Source organism: Octodon degus, unplaced genomic scaffold (assembly GCF_000260255.1).
Source record: "Octodon degus isolate 3935 unplaced genomic scaffold, OctDeg1.0 scaffold00006, whole genome shotgun sequence".
In the NCBI taxonomy this organism is placed as follows: domain Eukaryota; kingdom Metazoa; phylum Chordata; class Mammalia; order Rodentia; family Octodontidae; genus Octodon; species Octodon degus.
The window spans coordinates 32,057,229-32,078,771 of NW_004524582.1; the positions used below are offsets into that span (position 1 = coordinate 32,057,229).

Consider the following 21,543-nt stretch of genomic DNA (forward strand, 5'->3'; position numbering starts at 1 on the left):
AATAATAATAATAATAATACCTACTAGACAGTTTTACACACAGAGAATTGAAAAATAGGCTCTCTGTGGACCTAGAAGACAGAAGCCCTCCTCAGGGGGAAAAAATCAAGCAATAAACCAGGGATCTGAATATTTGATGGGTAATCCTGAAGACAGAACAGCGCCACATGTTAGGAGACATCTGATCCAACCTGAACCTCTGCTACCTAGAAACCCCACAAGAATCAAGCAAAGAGGCTTGTGAAAGCATACAGCTAAGAGGACACAAAGAACAGGGCAAGGACACCAGCAGACCACAGAAAGGAAGGTAGAAAGGAAGAATTGGTCACTGACTGACCCAGCCCACAGGAAGACGGTCAAACCCAGCTCCTTGCTGGAGCTAGGCGGAAGGTATGAAGTCTCCAGAAAAATTAAGCACATTCAAGTCATAGGACCAAGTGAGGCCAAGCTCCTGAGGCAACAAATGTGCGTGAAAGTGGAGGACAGTGGGGGTACACCACTGCTGCACAGGGCCCTATCCCAGCCCCAGGCAATTGGTCGGAGCAGCACAAGCAGCAGTTCTCCTACCCTGCCACCTGTTAAGACAAGGAAGGATAATCTCTAGGAGTTCACACAGCCAAGAGCAGGCAGGAGACAATAATGGGAGCAGGACAAGCCTCCTGACCAGCCTGGCTGGGAGCCCCTGCCAATCTAAGGTCCCAGGATAAGCACAGTACCAGTTATTGCCTCCAAGTAGAAGAGTAAGGAATTTTCCCCTAGGGCTTATGACTGCTCCAAGCGGAAAAGATCTACATCTACAGCAGACACCTAAAGGTCTAACAGTGGGAAAGCAGACCCCATCCACGAACTGAGAGAGCCCACCAAGCACAGCCCTACTGCAGGCTACTCCAAGAAGCTCCCTAGCGTCTAAGTTCACATGCACAGTCCCCAGCAGGGACAAAGAGCAGAGAACACAGAGCAAGGAGGCCAGATTGCACAGACAAAGTTAGAAGAAGCCATCACACGAACTGTCACAGTACACTCAGGAAGGGGCCACATACGCATGAAGCAGAAGGACACAGAAGAGGAGCACTGTGCACTCCCAGGAACTTGAAACAACAGTAGATAAAAAACTGCACAGTAGGAAATAAAAGCTGCATACAGTAGCTCATGCTTGTAACCCCAGCTACTTGCGAGAATGAGGCAGGAGGATCCCAAGTTCAGGGCCAGCCTGGGCAACTTGGTGAGATCATGTCTCAAAAATTAAAAACAGCTAGGGTGAAGCATAGTGGTAGCGCACCCTTGAGTCTAATCCACCGTACTACCAGAAAAAAAGATAGTAATGTGCAATCAATCCAGGAGGACCAACATCTAATTTAAAAAAGCACGGAAAGCAAAGAATTTAGAAAAAAAAAATATGAGAAAACACCAAGAATGGAAATATACATTTCCAAATTAAGAGCTACCAAGACCCAGTACAAAAGTTAAAGCATCAGGTCATACGCCTTCCCCACCACCAGGCTGAAGCCTACACAACAGGGCACAGGGTTCTCATTCTCAAGGAAAACTGATTCTCAGCCCAAAATACTACAACCGTCAAAGCAACAGAAAAAATAAAGGTATTCCGAGGAATACCAAAACCTCAATTTATCAACCATTCAGGAAGCAACAAGACTGCTCCATGAGAAGGAGACACGGCCTGCAGGACCTCAGCATCCACAGCAAGCGGCCAAGGAGGCCTGGAAGACGGCAACAGCCCTGGGGCCACCTAGGTAACAGATGCAAGAGCAGCCCAGCCAAAGGGGTAGAGCTGGGGACTCTAGGCTGGAGGACTCCGCTGAGGGAAGGGTCTGTCATGTGGACAACGGTAGAGAGACGCATCACGCGGATCTGCTGGAAAGGCTGAGAAAACATAACCACCAGGGCAAGTAAGTTGGGAAAAAGGCAATTATTAACTGTAGGATAACGAAAAGTTGTGCAAAGGAACATGTTTCTATATAACTAGTGTGACTTGCACGGAGTAATACACACATGAGCAGCCATGCTGGCACACACGCGTAAACTTAAACTCCAGAGGCTGAGGCAAGATAGTGTACACTGAACGCTGGTATAGCTACAGTGAAAAGATGAAGAAAGGTTAAAGCTAGATCCATCTTTTCTACTGTAAAATGTCTAAAATACAGAAGTCCAAAATAGGAGTCTAAGCATGTTCTTCAGAAATGTGAAATATTAAGAGTTGTGAATGCCCATGAGATAAGGATCAGGAGAAACGGAAAAAGGTTACTATCTTTGTTTATAATGCTCCTACATTTTACAATAATAAATGTGAATAAACAGAAAAGGACAGAGAAGCCAATAAATATAAACACAAAAGGGAAGAAATACCAAAAGTTCTGAAAGGATAATTAGTGGCTACTCTATACAAAAAACAAAACAAAACAAAACAGTAATGACCAGAACTAAAACTACAAAAAACCATTTGCAGGGGAATCACAAGTCCAAGACTAGCCTGGGCAACTTAGAGGCTAGCAAGACTCTATCTCAAAATTTTAAAGAGGGCTGGGGATACAGCTCAGTTCAGAGACTTTGGGTTCAATCCCCCACACCACCAAAAAAAACCCCATCTTTCACCAGATGCAGTGACACATGCCCATAATCTCAGCTACTCATGAGACTGAGACAAAAGATCACCAGTTCAAGGCCAATTTGTAGGACAGTTATAATAATTAATTGCATATTGTCTTTTTTAATAAAAACAACTCTACATTTATTGGCCTTCAGTAAAAACATAAGGGTAGTCAAAACAATATGAACAAATGTTTTACAAACACTCCCAGGGCAAAACACTTAAGCAACCGCCTTTTTTACATACCATAATTGCCATTGCCTCACTTCCCTGCTGTTTGAATTCATTGATCATTTCTAGTTGGAGACACTCTGCATATTGTCTTTGTAGGGTTTTTTTGTTTGTTTCGTTTTTCGTATTTTAGGGAAGGGTCTATAGGGTGTTCAGGGTCTCAGTACTAGATCAGACTGTAGTGATCCACCTGTTTACAGCCTCCCAAGAGCTGGAATTACAGGCAGGCACTACCACACCCAGTCTCAATCGCCGACTCAGCACACCTGGGATGGGGAGGAACAGGGCTGACATGGTAGGCCCAGGGATTGAACCCCTGGCCCCTGTGCCTGCTTGCAGGTGTTTTAATCTGCTAAGCTCTTTGGCTGGCCCCCCATGAGCTCTCCTACCTGAGGTTCCCTTCTCAGCTATGTGAAAGGGCCAGTCCCATACACCAAAGACAATCTGCTCTAGAACAGTACCGTCTGAATCAGAATCTGTAAACCATTCACTACTGAACTCATTTCCCAGTGACAGGAAGGCAGAACTGGAAAAAAACTGCTCAAGAGATACAGATGGGGGGCCTGGCCCTAGCTCAGTCCTTTAAGTGGCTGCTTCCACAAAGCTGTCAGCCTCAGGTTGCTGGAGTTCAAACCTCACAACTCTCCCGCTGGCCAAAAGCGCCCTGAAGGCATTCGAGGAACAACAACAACAAAAAATCCTTATTCCATTTTGGGGCCGGGGAGATGGCTCAGTGGAATAAGTGCTTCCCTGGCAAGCGCAAGGACCTGAGTTCAATCCCCGGTTCTGGAAAAAAAAAAAAATAAAAATTCACAGTTCTTAAAAGAAAAAAAAAAAGAGAGAGAATGGGGCCGGGGAGATGGCTCAGTAGAATAAGCGCTTCCCTGGTAATAAGCACAAGGGCCTGAGTTCAATCCCCGGTTCCACAAAAAAAAAAAAAAAAAAAAGAAAAGAGATACAGATGATGGGGGTCTAAATTACAAAACAACACCGTCAAAAGCACTCTCAAGGGACTGCAGCCCTTGAGACTCATGCACAGCTGTGACCAGAGACAACAATCATACCTTAATTTCATTGTCATTTGCAAAGTTGCCGAAAGAAGCCATAATTTTGGGAACAGCTGCAGCCAAGGTCTCCTGGACAGATTCCTCAGGTCTCTTACTTGTTCGAGTCAGGCATGGCAGAAGGTTCACCAGGTAAGGCCTATGTACAAAAGAACACTTGTTAATGGCAGAAGGTTCACCAGGTAAGGCCCATGTGCAAAAGAACACTTGCATTTTGCAGGCCCTCTAGCAAGCATATAAGCAATGGCTTGCTCAGAGGGGAAAGCCAGGTGCAAAGGTATGACAGCCCTGAAAGCAGAATGACAGTGCTCAGTTAAAAGACCAGGAGGACTAGACACAGATGAGTTCAACTGTTCAGTACCCCTCCCAGTCACAGATGACTTCCTGACACAAAGCCCAGAGCCAGCTGTGAATACATGAGACAGAGAGGCCAGAGACCTCTCAAAGGAGGGGCTTTTTGGGTGAGATTTCAAGGGAAGTGTGTGCCAGCCACTGGAGGAAGAGACACCAGACTTGTTTGAGAAACCCACTGTGTCTGCAGTGACAAGGCCAGGGGGCCTGAGTGAAGGGCCTGGACTGCATCTGAATTCCACCAGGGAATGAATAAGAGATGCTAAGTAACAGAATGTCAAGACAATTGTGTTACATAAGGTCACTTCAGCTGTTATGGGGTAAACTTGGGCTGTGTTGCTTCAGGAATCCAACAAATTTTTCAAAATAAGGATAGCTGGGTTGGGAAAGTAACTGAGGCCCTGTGTTCAACTCTCAACATGTACATTCATGAATAAATATAAAAATAGTAAAAGGAAAGAAAGAGTTTATAAAAAGAAATTTCCTTAGTGGTTGTATCCCTACAACCATAAAAGACACTATTTGAACTCGACCTCAGTGGGATACATCATCACGCGTGAAAAGTGAGGGGTTAAGCCCCTCTATCTACCTGCTTCTCACTCAGGGAGAGAGCTGAGGGTCTCTGGGAGATGGGCATACTGTGCTGGTTGGAGAGAAGGAACAAGCAGGTGAAAACTACAGTCCCACATTAATTTTTAAATCCACTATGATCTGTTTCAAATACTCAAAACTTTATGCATAGTTCAGCATTCATCTTTTCAACCAATATAATAAATGCCTGTTTTCCTATAATTCCTATAACTGGTGGTAATAAAACTACTCATCCGTTGGGGCTGCAGCAAAGAGTAAGACCCCAAGGCTCCTGCTGCTCTGGGATCCACATCCCATAAGTCTCTCGCAGGATGATGGGACAAAAGACAAACAAGCACACTAATGAAGTGTACGAGAATACCTGATAGGGCAAGCACTAGAAAGAAAACATAAGCAGACAATGTTAAGTGCACGTGTGGAGGGGCAGAGGCAGCTGACATCAGGCAGAAGGATGGGAAGACTGAAGAAGGGACACGAGCTGAGAGGGAAAGGCTCACCAGAAGTGGCCAGCAAATTTAACAATGAAACAGCCCAGAGGGACAACTTACCTGCACTTCTGAGGCCGCACCAGGTGAGCCAGCTCAGCAAACCTCCACAGGGCAGCACGCAGACTTCGAGGGGCGCCATTCTGAGGGAGGGAAATCAGCAGTGTCCCGTTAAGAGCACGCGTGGTCATCGCCAAGAGGTTTCACAAGAATAAGAGAGTCTCTGTTTTGTATTGTTTTACACTTGCAATTTGTGTATTTTATTGAACATAAATATCATTAACTGATGGGAATCTCAGTGTGTAAACCTATGAATGTCTGCTACTTACCTTCATAGAAATTAGTCAAGGGGAATCTGGTGCTTTGGCTTGGGTTTTTGCTTGTTTGTTTTTTTGTTTTGGTTTGGTTTTCTTTTTTTTAATAATTTTAAAATTATTAAAAAGAGAAACAAATAGCAATGAGACAGTTTCAAAAACAATTACTAGCACAGTTTTAATAATTAATACATTGCATAACTGTTGTCTTAGTGGTTATTCATTGTACAAGATGCAGACATGATATCCTGTCCACAAACACTATTACAACAAATCTCCCTATTCACTGAATTAAGAGAATGCAGCTGTATATCTATGCAATTTTGAATATATAGACACAAAATGGTCGTTCATTTGTATCCCCTTTTTTTGTTCAGTTTTGTCAGAGAAGGGTAGGTGCGTGAATTCAGCAAAATATTCCAATATAGTACTGTCTCTCAAGTAAATGTTTGTTTAAAAAAAAAAAAAGGATAATGAAAGCAAGAGACAAGAAAAAAAAAAGTCACAGAACTGTCCTGCTACAATGCTGTATATGGTTAGACTTCTAAATTTCTGTGTAAAAATATGTAACTGTTTATTCCTATTTTTAAAAATATTTTCTTACTCTTATTTTCTGCTTTTAGTGAAAAAGCCAGTTAAATATATAAAACATCTGGGAACTACTTTCAGAGATTTTAAAGGGCTGGTGAGTTTCAATTATAAAGTTATAAAAACTTAAGTTGCCCTTTTAAACTTCAATCTTACCTAACGAAAGCCTCTTGGAGGAAGGAAATCAGTTAGGTTCACATTACCAAACAGCACTTCCTTCTCACAGTTCCACTTTGTAACTAAGAGACACCGTCTCACACATACCGCTCACTACCGCTCACTCCAATGCAATGGAAAGTGAAGGCTCACCTTCTTGATTTCCTTGTAGAGCTCTAACTGGAGCCTTGGAAGGTTGGAATCCATCAACGCCTACAGGGAAGGCAAGACATTTGTTTAGGGACAATATATTCTTTTCAGGGTCCTGAAGAAAATTAAAAGCAACCAAAATTTCAATTTGAGGCAAATTAAAACATAACTGCAACTAAGTTAGGCAACTGTTCATTAATAGAAAGGCAAATAAATGTGCGCAGAAGTTACTGAACACACTAGAGATTGCTCTCCTGAAGAAAACAATGAAGGACAAAGAATTTACCTTTCATGGCAAATGCTATATAACATCAAAATTAAAATTAACTCTAAAGCTCTCCTAGAAAATCTCCCATCTTCACTAAGGTCCCCAGATGACTCCAGCTGAGTAGACCCATGAGAAGACCGCACAGCCAAGGATGAGGGAGCACTCAAATCCCAGCCTGCCGTTCCACTGCCACTAGGAGGACAAACCTAGCCTCACCCTGATACTACTCCCCACCACTGAACCTGACAACAGCTTTAGGAGGCACAAATCTGAGCACAGCAAACATCCTTATGCCAACTATAAGTGGAAGAGAAAAAAAAAGAGAGGTTCACATGTATACTATGAGAAGTTGGCATTTTTGCTTTTGTAGCCTAGAAATAGAGGAAACAGCAAAGCAGAGAGAGGGACAGCAAGAGAACCTGGGCTAACCGCTGCAACCTACAGCCATAGTGTCTGGTCTCCAAACATTGCCAACCACTGGCCAGCAATCCTGGGAAAGTCTGGGGAAGGAAGGCTTCAAATGCAAAATGATCAGTATCAGAGGGTCTAGGGTCTCACTGCTCCATCTGTCTCTCCTCACCCCTCATTTGGCATGCACAAGGCAATCCATGCTGACCTCCGTGTCAGGCTGGGGTGTGGATCAATGGAAAAGTGTAGGCTTAACCATGCTTGAGGCCTTGGGTTTGATCCACAAGGGAGGGAAGGAGGAAGGACTGAAATACCAGAGAAAGCCCAGTCTGGTCCTACCAGTGCAAATAAAAAAAAGCAAGAGTATCCAGGACTGGAGAAGCAGGGAGAAGTGAAACAGGCTATCTGCAAACACACTGTGGGATGACTCTGTGTAGCAGTCATCAGTGCTCCAGGCACAATGAGCAGGTGCCATCAAGCTACCATCAAGCTACCATGGGAGGCAGCAGGCAAGCACGGGCACAAAGTTCAGTTGCAGGGAAGGCATGATGAGTGCCCCGGAGAGGGTAGAGGGAGCAGCACACTGGGGCTAGAGAAGTGCTGACCCCTGGAAATACAGTGGTCCCGAGGCTATCTGTCAGGCAGGCAGGAAAGATCCCCTGCACAACAGAACTCTTTGAACACATGTAACAGAAAACAGAAAGCAGCTAGTGCACTCACACCGGCCCCCTTCCTCTCACTAAGCAAGAAGATACAAACTGTATTACCAACATTTCTTACTCCCTGAGGACCTAGGATGTGGCAATGCCCACACAAACATATATGCACAACAAAATGGTCCCATTTCATAGTCTTTAAGAAAATTGAGTCTCACAGAAATTTAGTACATTTCCAAATGTGTTCAGGTGACAAGTACAGATCTCTATTCATTTTGCTTATCAATGATTTTTTTTTTTTATTATCAATGATTCTTATAACCTTTAATTGGGATTGGCAACTTGGCTGAATTAAGAAACACTTCTAGGTGTGTCTGGGTGGGATAGGCAGATGTGACCTTGGGGGCACTTTCCTCTCTGGTTGCTCTGTGGCCACTGGGAACTAAACAGCTTTGCTCCACCACATCCTTCCACCAGGGAGCTCTGCCTGGGAACCAGCTGACCATGGGCAGAGCCCTGTTTAACTGTGAGCCATTACATCCTTTTTCTCCTTTAAATTATATATACCAGTTTCTCTGTCCCAGCAATAAAGAAATGATTTCCTCAGTCACAGGAGCAACAGGGTGACTCTCTTCATGAGGAGGTTGGACCCTTAGGCCAAGGACTGCTTGGCCTAAGTAAGATCTGACACTCTGCAAAACAATGCTTCGGCAAGAGACCATAGGACAGCTCTGTCCTAAGACTAATGGGGAAGTGAAATAGTCAATCTAACCCTTAGGGGCTGGAATTCTTGGTTCACCCAAACAAGTGAGTATAACTACGAAGACAACCTTCAAGGAAAGGATAAAATGATGCCTTTTCTCAAAGCCTTATCTAAATTTCAGGGCTGGGACTGGAAGTACAGTAGTAAGGGAAAAAAAGGAAACACTTCAAAGGTCGGATAAACAAGGATCCCTGCAGAGAGGAGAACAAGAAATCTAACTTCTTCTTAACTATCAACAAGAAGCAGGTTTTAGAGAAAGTGTCAGGAACTAGACCACAGAGCCTTCATCAGTGCCCATCGGCCTACAGAGGAGCAACATATGATTCTGGGCTCAATTCAAAAGGCAAATTCACAAACTCAAGGTGCAACCAAATCAGTGGGCCAGAACAGGCACTCACACAAGACAAGGGCAGAACGATAAAAACAAGGAAAGTTCTGCAACACATTAAGAATCAGTGCGTGGAAGAAGGACTTTAATCTTCAGCAGCAGGGGAAAACAGAAAAAAAGGAACAGCAGATAAGAGCCATGGTGAGGAGCAGACTGAAGAGACATGAGGACAGAATGAGCCCGGTGCTCTGCCCTCTCTCTCCCAGCGCAGCTACCCAGTGACAGTGCTATCCTGCCTTCGTCACCTTGTGCTGGGCTCTCCTTGCCCTAACTCTTGTCATACTGCTTCCAGCTAACCCAGTCACTTGAGAAGCCATACCTTTACTTGCAAGCAGAAATGCCTGACCCTTTTCCCAAAGGACAGGGGAAAGAGACAGGAGGAGAGCACTCTAGACACCAAAGCCAGGCTTCACTCCCACTCTACTCATTTCCAAGGCTCTGGGGCTTGCCAGACTGCCCAACAGAGCAGTACACTTCTCCTGGGAGCAGCCAGCGGCCACCTCAGAGCTCCTCTCTGACTCCCACACTGTAGTCACCAGGGAAACAGCTCCTTCCCACTGGCTGGTACCTGGGTGTCTAATTACACACCTGAGATGGAGGGCTGCAGGCAGCCTCCAGCCATGCCACTCCAAATACAAGAACGCAGGCTGGAGTCAGCTCCACCCCATTTGCAAAGACAAAAACTCAGAAGTGGGCAGTGCCCACAGGTTCTTACTTTGATAACTTTGTTGAGGCATTCGTCAGCCACCATCCTGACATCTGACTCTGCGTCATCACTGCACAGCAGGAAAAGTTCCATGGCGATGCCCAGGAGCTTCTGAAATTCTGGAGAATTTCTAAGAAAGAACAGAACACTGTCACCACTCACAAAAGCCTGAGGAGACATGACAAGAAACTAATGAGGTGTACAGTATCCTGGATGATATTCTGAAACAAAGGACCTTGGTAAAAATGAAAGAAATCTATCCGGCTGTGATGGTGCACATCTGTAATCCCAACACTCAGGAGGCTGAGGCTGGAGAATTGCCACAAGTTCAAGACCAGCCTCGGCAACACAGGTCAAGCCCAGTTCGAACTATATGGTGAAATCTGTCTCAAAAAAATGTTCTAAATAAAGCTCAATTTTAGTTAATAGTTAATACTAATTCATTAATTATGAAAAATGGACCACAGTAATGTAAGACACTACTTAATAGGGGTAATGACATGGGATATAGGTCAACTTTTTATACTTTCAGAGGTTTTCTATAAATTTAAAACTATTCTAAAATAGGGAACAAAGATATTAGATTTGCAAAACAAATCTCCTTTTTCACACTTTTAACTTAACAACTTTAACAAGACTGCTGTTTAAATCCAAGCTAGCTCTTGAGAAAAGACTTCAGAGCTTTAAAAACCAGTCTGACACTGCAGCTCCTGTGCTCCTTCCTACCCGTGCTCTCAATACGATCCAAAGCACAGTATTTCACTGCTGACTCTGCACACTCACAGTATGTGTTCACACATGCATTCATCGTGGGGAATTAGTACATGTAGTTCTTCAAATATTTTTCAAGCTCTGCAGTTGGGACATAAACACTTGGGATTATTATACCCACTTGAAAACTGAGTCCCTTCATTAGGAAACAGCCATTCTATCTCAGGTAGCACCCTTGGCTATGAGATCCACTTTGTCTGCGATTAGTACAGCCACTCCAGCTTCCGCCTGACAGCTACAGTGTGATCCTCCTTCTATGCTTTAACTTTCAGCTTATTTATGCATTTCTACCTAAAACGAGCTTCATGTGGGCTACATACACTGACTGGGCATGACTTAGCTGAACCTGAAAAATCTTTGCCTTTCACATTTAATACATTATTACTGTAAGTTGGTTTAGATCTATCATTGGACCGTTTTTTGTTTGTCTCTTATGTTCTTTCCCTTTTCCCTAGTTCTGGCTTATTCTGGATTATTTTTATGATACTGTTTTATTTCCCTTTTCTTGGTTTATAAGCAATAAATTTTCCTTGCACTTTTAGTAGCTGCTTTACTGTTCATAGTATATAACTTTATCACAGTATACCTAAGTAAATATACTACTTCACCAATAAGAAAGAAGTTTCCTATGGCCACTCTAACAAATTACAGCAAACTGAGTTTGTTTAAAACACAACCTGAGTGTCTTGCAATAAAAACGTATCCTTTCAGTCCTGGAGGCCAGCCCCAGATCAGGACCCCGGAGCAGCACTCGAGGCGCAGCAAGGGCTGTGCGCCCCCCATGGGCTCCAGGAAGGAGCACTGCTTGCCTCCCCCGCTGGGGCTGCAGCCCACGCTCTGTGGCTTGCACCACTTACTCCTACCTCCAACCATCTCCCAGCTCCAGCGTCTCACAGGCTCTGCATGACTTCATCTACGGCCCCCTTGGGGAATCCCATGTAGTCTTCCCATTCCCAAATCCTTAATCTAAGAACACCAGCAAGAGCTCCTTCCCTATCAGGTAACACAGGATCTAGGGATCAAGGCTGACTACCACTTTTCGTGGGGTAGAGAAGCATTCTTATAAGTATACTTTGATTTCTGTTCCTCATCGTACATTTTACCTACATATTATATATTCCAAAAATATATTTTTGTTTTAAACAAACTGATCTTTGAAAACCTAAATTATGTCCTTGAAAATGTAGCCTCCTTAGAGAAATTAAAATTAAGGGGGAGGTGTTTATATAGACCATATATTTACAGTTTAGTCACCATTTCCACTGTTCTTTAACTTTCATGTAGACATGTATCTCCAACTGGCATCAGTTTTCCATCTGCCTGAAATACTTTTCAAAATACGTTCAGAGGCTACTGCTCCTCCCTTTTTGCTCTTGCTGTTTTACACCTTGAACTCTGCCATGTGCCACCTGGCCTTAGAGCCAGCTGAGTATAGATCAAAGCCTCCAAACTAGGAGCTAACTGAACCTTTTCTTCCTTAAAATACATACATACATACATACATACATACATACATTACTTTAGGTAATGGTTACTTGTCCTACACAGCACTTCTGCTTATGTACACCTAGTATTCACCACTGAAGCCCAGAGTTTCCTGGGTTTCCCTCTCCCTCCCTTACAGAGGGTACTCCTCTAACTTCAGGCAGGAAAGGGTCTCAGAGACCTGCTGTCATCCATACATTAGTCCAGTACCAGCTTTTCTTATATCTTGTCTATGTCAAATTTATTTATTTCTTTCTCTAGCTTCCAGAACACACAGTACAATTACTGTACCTTGCATGATTTTACTTACTATTTTGACCATCGGTAATTCCTGGGCCAGGGTCCCCACATTCAAATACCACTACTCTGTAAGCGCTTGCCTCACAAGCACAAGCACTTGAGTTCAATCCCCAGTTTAAAAAAATAAAAAAAATAAAATATTTTTTAAAAAAATCCATTACTCTGGGGAATAAGGTTTCAATTCTCCCAGAGGAAACATGACTTAGTAGCAGCTATTCTGGTGACTGGCTTTTCTTTTCTTTTTTGAGACAAAGTACCACTTCTGGTCTAATCAGATCCTCTCCAGACTACCTACTCGTGTTCTTTGCCTATTTTACCTGTTAGAGTGATAGCTCTTTTCTTAATGATTTCTAATTGCTACAGGCTATTAAAACTTTATATATTTAGTACAGGGTCTCACTATGCAGCAGCTCGGACTCGTAGTGATTCTCCTGTTTTCAGCCTCCCAAAACCCTGGGATTATAGGCACATGCCACCACACCTAGTCCCAATGTCTCAGCAAGGGAGGGGCTGGCATGACTTGTGGTATCAGGGATCCAAGCCCGGTTCCTGTGCTCTGCCTAAGCAGGTGCTTTAGTCTGCTGTTTTTTGTTGTTATTTTTTCCATCTTTATTTATGTATTTTGTACAGGGTCTCACTATGCAGCTCGAGTTTGAGTGATCCTCCTTTCTCAGCCTACCCAGCAGTGGGATTACAGGTGTGCCCCACCACTCTGGGTTTCAATGAATGGCACAGTGTGGGGCCCACACAGCATGTGGTACTGGGGATTAAACCCAGGTCCTTGCACTTCCCTGGCAGGCACTTAGACTGCTGAGCTATCTCCCTAGCCCCTAGCTATTAAAACTTTTGATTTACATGTTATTAATATGTTCCCAAGTTTATCTTATGTTTTTATTTTGTCTGAGATGGACTTTAACATTTTAAACTATATTCTAGTCAAAATAACTTTTCCTCTATTTAGCCTTAACTCTAAGATTAAATTCTCTTTTTGTAGGATTGGCTTCACTTTTTCACATCTAGGTACTTATGTGTGTTTAAAATATGAGGCAGATGAATATTTTCCCAAAATATTCAGTAGGGAAATGTATCATGTTATCTTCACCATAAATTCATACACAGATATACATATGACCTAACATGTTACATTTTACTGTAACATATACCAGGTCTTACCATATTATCAGTGAGCTCAAGATTTTCTCTGAATCAGATATGTATTTGTTCTAGCAGATGAACAAACTCAAAATTACCATTTTATTTTATTTTATTTTTTGAGGAACTGGGGATTGAACTCAGGCCCCTGTGCTTGCCAGGGAAGCACTTATTCCACTGAGCCATCTCCCCGGCCCCAAAACTACCATTTTAATTAAGATGATTTTTAAACTAAGGATTTAGAAAAGTTCAACTTTATGATAGCAAATCTTCCCATCAGGGAAGTAAAGTAGTTGCCCTGTAATTCTCAGGACATTAGCAACAGTCTGTACATAATTTACACATATTTCTTGTCAATTCCTTGGATTTTTACTACTACAAATTAGATGTTTATTTTCAAATTGATTTGTACTAGTACATGAGAAATCTATGGTTTATTTAATATTTATTTTTACTGGGCCAACTTAAGGTGCTACACTATATTTGTAACAGGTAGCTTAGATAAAAGTCCCTAGGCATTTGCAAGAGGGTATCATGACAAGGACATGCCCAGCCCCCACCTTCAAACAGAAAGTGTAAGGGTGTAGGAAAAATGACAATGAAGGCTCCTCCTTGTCATGTTCATTATAAATTTTTCAGATGACTCTGATGCTCATCCATATCTAGGACCCAGTAGATATGAGAGCTGAAGCAGAGACTGGACAGTAGCAGTATCTATGAAATTTCAGACAGCTTCTAACATTAAAAACTTCAGAGGGGACCTGCCCAGTAGCTCAGTTGTTTAAGTGCCTGTTTAAACAAAGCCCTCCAGCTCAAGCTTCTGGGGTTCCAACCCAGACAGTCACTGCAAACCAGAAATGCCCTAAAGCCATTTCGAGCCTCCAAACAAAACAAAAAAAAACCCTTCTACCATTTTGGGGCCGGGAAATGGCTCAGCAAAATAAGTACTTGCCTGGCAAGTACAAGGGCCTGAGTTCAAACCCCGGTTCTGCCAAAAACAAAACAAAACAAAACTTCAGAAGCTGCCATTTATTTATTTATTTATTTATTTATTTATTTATCTATCTGAAAGGTCTACAGGGTGTTCAGGGTCTCACTATTACATCTGACTCATAGTGATTCTCCTGTTTACAGCCTCCCAAGTGCTGGGATTACAGACGCATGCCACCACGCCCAGTCTCAATCACCATCTCAGTGTGCCCTGGAGGCAGGGCCAGCATGGGGGGGGGATTGAACCCCCAGGCCCCTGCACCTGCTAGCAGGTGCTTTAAACCGCTGAGCTATTTGGCTGGCCCAGAAGCTACCATTTAAATAAACCTACTGAAGACAAAAACCTGCATGTCACTGAATCTACAGCCTCCCAGAGGTTAGTCCTATTTTTAAGGGTACACAACAGAAAATTCCATCACCTATAAGTTTAAATGAAAAAAAAGTTTACAAAAAATATGCACATCGGTTCTACTCTCTGAAATCCCTGCAAAGTACAGAGAATATTCTAAACAAACCACTTTTAAAAACTGGCACATGTCAGTAACACAACAGTAAGACTCATCCTGGCATAATGACATAGGTATGAAACCTACTTTGATTATTTTCTTTCCTGTTAGCTTTCTCTCTTTCCTTCCCCATTTCTGCAACCTCCTTCTCCATCTCTAAAAGTCTCTTTTCCAGCTGCCTGTCATTTCTGACGGACACCACATTGAGGCAGCACTGAGCAGGCTTTGGAAGTAATCAACTGGCTCTCTGTATTAACTTGAATCTGTCCAGGTCTAAGAGACTTGCCTGATGAGCCAGCAAATGGCAGGCAGAAACAGAGATCTCCAGACCAACAGTCATAGAAGAAGCCTGCAGTGACCTATGACACTGACATCTCTGAAGGCAAGATAACACCAAAGCTAAGGACACTAAATCTCCCTCAGAATTCCAGGACAATAACTGCCAGCCTCAGAGTAGAACAGTTCTCTCATTAAGCAAAGACTGGTGGCTTGGGATATACCTCACAGGCCCAGCACCTGGCTGGCAAGCGCAAGGTTCTGAGTTCGATTTCTAGTACCAAAAAAAAAAAAAAAAAAGGTAATAAATTAAGTGAAGCTTTCCAACTTGGAATGTCTTTGTTCTATTTTCACAAGGTCTTGCTATCATGCCTTTTGCACTGGCTATTCCTTGCATGTCCCCTGATATGGACTCAAAAAATAGCTCCAGTTCAGAGAACTTGGAGTCTCAGCCCAAAGAGCTCTGACCCTCCCAGACTCATGTAACCACATTACCTTGTCTATTATCTTTTCCTTCACCATACACTCACCCAGGGGACTGGGAGACTGGTCAGCTCCCAATAATCTCTCCTTTTATTTATTTTTAGATTGTTCCTATAAGAGCTAATAGTACTGTCCTGTTGCTTCCATCTTCCTGCAAATACATGACTTCATCCTTCCTTGGGGGTAACATTCTGTTGTGCATATATACATTTTCTTAGGGCGATGGACATCTAGGCTTTTTCCACAGCATAGCTAAGGTGAACTGCATCATTCTAAGCCCTGACGTGCATGTATCACTATATGCTGTCTTTAATTCAGGAATATACTCAAGTGGTACATCTAGGTCAAATATTTGTTTTTAGGGTTTTTTTGAGAAATATCCATACTGATTTCCATAGCGGGTGAACCAGTTTATGCTCGTGTCAACACTACAGAAGAGCTACACACACACACACACACACACACACCCCCAGTATTAGTCTTTTTTTGTATTCTCGGTATCAGCAATGAAGACTGGGATGAGGCAGAATCTCAGTGCAGTTCTGATTTGCATTTTCACAATGGCTAAATGTATTAAAACATTTTTCAAACACCTGTGGTCATTTGTACTTCTTTTGAGAAGTGTCTATTGAATTCATTCACCTATTTGTTAATTGAACTATTTGAGATTTGTTGGGTGGGGGTTGATGTTAAGGGTTTCTTTTGTTTGTTTGTTTGTTTTTTTTTTTTTAGTTGTTTATCCTCTATCACAAGAGTAGCAAAGCAAGTGCCTGAGTTTCAATCCCCAGTTTCACCAAAAACAAATAAAAAAAAGAGTAGCAAAGATTTTCTCCCATTTTGTGGGCTCTCTTTAACCTTTTGTATTGTTCTTTTAATCTCATGTACTTCCACCCTGGCTTTCTTTCTGCTTGATTTGGGTTTAGTTTACTATTTTTCTAGGTCCTGAAATATATCATTAAGTGATTTATTTAGGATCGCTCTAATTTTCCAATGCAAGAACACACTGCTATAAGCTTCCCTTTTAAACTTCTGTCATTGGGGGCCGGGGAGATGGCTCAGTGGAATAAGTGCTTCCCTGGCAAGCGCAAGGGCCTGAGTTCAATCCCCGGTTCCGAAAAAATAAATAAATAAAAATAAATAAACTTCTGTCATTGTTTCCTGTTATGGGTTTGTGTCTAGGTGTCCCTCCCAAAGCCTCATGTGGTCATGGGGCTGGCTGGCTTCTAGAGTGTGTGAATAATTCATAATCCAATGGGGGGGACTATGAGTGTGAGTGCTACACCCGCCCCACCATGGGGTGGGTAATCTGCATACAACATAAGGAAGAGGGAGACACTTGCTAGCCTCTGCTGCTCTTCTCTTTCCTCTTTGTTGTTTTCCACTGTCATGAACAGCTGCCCTCTGCCACGTGCCACTCTGCCTTGGAGCCAGTCAAGTATGGAAAAAAACCTCCTCTAACTGTGAGCTAAATAAAGCTTCCTTCCTTAATTCTGGGTGTTGGGTATTTTATCCCAGCAAAGAGAGAAAAGTAACGAAGACCTAGCCCACAGAATCTGATATGTGTTGTTTCCATTTTCATTTGATTCTAAAAATCTAAAAATTTCTCCCCTGATTTCTTCTATTGATCATTCAAAAGTATAGTACTGGAGAGGTGGGTAGCTTCTGCTCTGTCCTGCACCGGCCCACTGCTCTAAGCCCAGGCCCGCTGCATGAACAAGGTCTTTCCCTACGTTCTCTGGACCTCCTCCTCCTGGCCAGACCCAGCACAGCCTGCCCTCTGAGTGAGAACTTCTGCCTCGCCTTGGGCCCGCTCCATATCCGACCAACCCCAGGCCCTGCGAATGTGGGGGCAAGCTTCTGCTCTGTCCTGCACTGGCCACTTGAAGCCCAGGCCTGCCGCGTGAAAGAGGCCTTTCCCAGCGTTCTCCAGACCTCCCCTGCCTGGCCAGAGCCAGCACAGCCCATCCTGTGAGTGAGAACATCCACCGTGCTCTTGGGAGTCCTACAGACCAACCAAAGCACAGCCCCAGTGCGCTCCCTCGCCCCCGCTCCTCATACCCCTCCAGACCCAGCCCAGACCTGGCAAACAGGCTTGGGGTGAAACCCTGCAGCTAAAGTCCCTGCAGTGAGACTAGGGTCAAACCCACATAGCTAATCCAGGAACAGAACATCTTACCAGAGGTGCACAGCAAGTCCACCTCCAAGGGCAACAACAGTAAGGAGCTGGGCACAGTAGCCAGACCCAAGCCAGGCACAACTGCATGAACTAGAATTTGGTATGTCAGTACCCAAATTTCATTAAGTGATAAGGATATAACTGCACCAAAGCTCTACACCAAAGGTCAGAGGTCAGTGCTATATAAAATGATAAAGACAAGGAGCAAAATGCAATCTCAGGCCTCAAGCCCACCCATGACAAGTGCAGAGGACACTAGCTCAGCTGAAATAAATGAAGCAATAGTGTTGGAAGTAAATAAACAACAGCAGAAAGATAGAGAAGAACTCAGCAGAATTAATTTCTGGAACAAAAAAAAAAAAAAAAGGAAACTCTGAATTCATAGCATCTGTACTTAAGAATCAAATGCAGAAACATAAGGAGGAAACACAATGCCCACCCAGAACATATGCAGTGGACATTAGCTTAGCTAAAATATATGAATTAGTAGCGTCGCAAGTAAATAAGCAACTGCAGAAAGGTTTAAAGGAACTCAAAGCTGAATTAGTGTCTGAAATGAAAAAAGAAATATCTGAATTCATAACACCTGAACTGAAGAATCAAATACAGAAACATATGCAGGAAACCCAATCTGTAAAAAACTCTGCAGTAAAAGAGTAACTGCTTCTAAAGACATTGATAAAAACATGAAGGAGATTTAAAAAATGATGGATTCCTTGAATGAGCAACACAGGAAAGAAACAGATCGCATGAAGGAGAGTCAAAGTGATGTAAAACTTAAAATCTCAATCACAAGCCTGAAAAACCGTTTGAGTGAAAGTGAAGATAGTTTCAGATCTTGAAGACGCTGGTGCAGCTAGTGAAAAGGTAAGAAAAAATCTTTTAAAAACAACTAGGATTGGGGCCGGGAAGATGGCTCAGTAAAATAAGCGCTTTCCTGGCAAGTGCAAGGGCCTAAATTCAATCCCCAGTTCTGGGAAAAAAAAAAAAAAAAAACAACTAGGATGCAGGAAAAAATAATTCATCACCTGCAAGACAATACAAAGATGAACAATTTGAGACTAATAGTCATCAATGAGAATGAAGGAGTCAATACAAATTATATAAAAAGAATATGGGCAAAAGTAATAGCAGAAAACTTCCCAAATATGAGGAAACAATCTGATACTCACGTAACCGAAGCATACAGAACTCCACATAACTTCAACTCAATTAAAAACACACCGAGACATATAATAGTCAAGATCCCAGAAATCCAACACAAAAATATTATATTAAAAGCCGCGAGAGAAAAGAAAATCACATTCAAAGGAAAACCCCTAAGAATTATGGCCAACTTCTCTTCACAAACCATGAAGGCAAGAAGAGCACGGAGCAGAGTACTTCAAGTCCTCTATGAAAACAAATTCCAGCCCAGACTACTATACTCTGCAAAACGCTCTTTCAAGTTTGATGGAGAAGTGAAATATTTTCATGACAAAGAACAACCAAAGAATTTCATGATGGCAAAGCTAACCCTACACAGACTACTGAAAGATGTTCTAGAGAGGGACTATGATCAGAACTCTACAACGAGAACAGAAGGAACCCACTAAATAGGACAAACAAACACAGGAGAAAAAAAAAGATTTAAAAAACAGCATTTAAATAACGTGTCAGGGCTGGTGAGATGGCTCAGTGGTCTAAAGCACCTACTTAGAACAAGCTTAGCAAAGCACAGGGACCACGGTTCAATCTGCCAGCACCACATGCCAGCCAGCCCCGCCCCCCTGGTGGGCTGAGCTGGCCACACACACACAAATAAATAAATTAAATTAAAAAAAAAAAAAGACAAAAACAAATTAAAAAAAAAAAAATAACGTGTCAATCGTAAGTCAACACATCTCAATTCTAACCGTCAATGTAAATGGACTCAACTCACCAATTAAGTATCAATTTTTTTTTTAATTTTTTTTTTAACATTTGTTTATTTATTGTGTGTGTGTGGCCAGCTCAGCCCTCCAGGAAGCGGGGCTGGCTGGCATGTGGTGCTGGGGGATCGAACCGTGGTCCCTGTGCTTTGCCAAGCTTGTTCCATGTAGGTGCTTTAGACCACTGAGCCATCTCGCCAGCCCCTCAACTCACCAATTAAGAGAAATAGATTGGCACAGTGGATTAGAAAACAAAACACAACAATATGTTGTATACAAGAAACACACAACACATAAAGAAACTCACAGGCTGAAAGTCAAAGGATGGAAAACAATACATGCCCCAGCACTTAAGAAAAAAGCAGGGGTAGCAATCTTGCTCTCAGACAATCTCAACCTCAAACCAAGAATGATCAAATGAAATAAAGGCCACTATATACTAGTTAGGGGAAAAATTCAAGAGGAAGAAATAACACTCATAAATATGTATGCACCAAACATGGGAGCACCCATGTGCTATATAAGACAAACCTTAATAGACATGAAAAATCTAATATCCAACACAACAATCTTTTTTTTTTTTTTTTTTGCAGAACCAGGGATTGAACTCAGGTCCTTGTGCTTGCCAGGCAAGAGCTTATTCTACTGAGCCTTCTCCCTGGCCCCCAATACAACAATCTTAACAGGAGACCTTAACACCCCCTTATCCCAAAAAGAGAGATCGACCAGACAAAAAATTAGCAAAGAAGTAGCAGAACGGAACCAGAGTTTGGAACAAATGGACTTGGTAGACATATACGGAGTGTTCCACCCAACCACAGCAGAATACACATTTTTTTCAGCTGCACATGGGTCATTTTCTAAAACACCACATACTAGTACATAGGTCATGTTTAAGTAGATGCAAGAAAACAGAAATTATCCCATGCATACTATCCGACCACAGTGCAATGAAACTGGAAATAAACGACAAAAGAAACCAGAAAAAAACCCTAAATACATGGAAATTAAGTAACACCCTACTCAGCAATCAATAGGTTACAGATGAAATTAAACAAGAAATTCAACAATATCTACAATTCAATGAAAATTCATCCACAACTTACTGGAATTTATGGGATGCAATGAAAGCAGTTCTCAGAGGGAAATTCATAGCTGTGAACTCACACATTAGGAAAACGGAACAGGAACAAATAAACACCCTAATGCTGCACCTCTGACATCTAAAAAAGGAAGAGCAAACCAAACCCAGAGCCCAAAGATGGGAAGAAATCATAAAGATTAGAGCAGAAATTAATTCAATTGAGATGAAGAAAACAGTTCAAAGAATTAACCAATCAAAAAGCTGGTTCTTTGAAAGATTAAATAAAATTGATAAGCCTCTAGCTAACCTCATCAAAAAAAAGGAAAGAAAAAATTCAAATACAAGCAATAAGTAATGAAAAGGGTGTAACTACTACAAACCGAGTAGAAATTCAGAAGATTATCAATAGCTATTTTGAGAATCTTTACTCTCACAGAACAGAAGCCACAGATGAAATAGACAGATTCCTAGAAAGGTACAAATTACCAAAAGTGAATCAAGAAGATATAACAACTCTCAATAACCCAGTAACTGCCAATGAAATACGAAATGTAATAAAGAGCCTGCCGACAAAGAAAAGTCCAGGTCTTGATGGATTCACAGCTGAATTCTATAAGAAATTCACAGAAGATATAATCCCTACACTCCTCAAACTCTTCAATGAAATTGAAAAGGAAAGAGTTCTC

General features: G+C 42.3%; 1 protein-coding gene across 2 annotated transcripts in view; it reads right to left on the bottom strand.

The window, feature by feature from the left end:
* Positions 1-21,543, bottom strand: part of Htt (huntingtin) — a 149,447-nt gene that overhangs the window by 101,386 nt on the left and 26,518 nt on the right. For both annotated transcript variants that reach the window (XM_004624601.2, XM_023700011.1), the window contains exons 3-6: positions 9,734-9,854; positions 6,539-6,598; positions 5,391-5,470; positions 3,901-4,039 (exon numbers count right to left, since the gene is read on the bottom strand). In XM_004624601.2, coding sequence (XP_004624658.1) covers positions 3,901-4,039; positions 5,391-5,470; positions 6,539-6,598; positions 9,734-9,854 — 400 coding nt within the window. The remainder of the gene's footprint in view (positions 1-3,900; positions 4,040-5,390; positions 5,471-6,538; positions 6,599-9,733; positions 9,855-21,543) is intronic.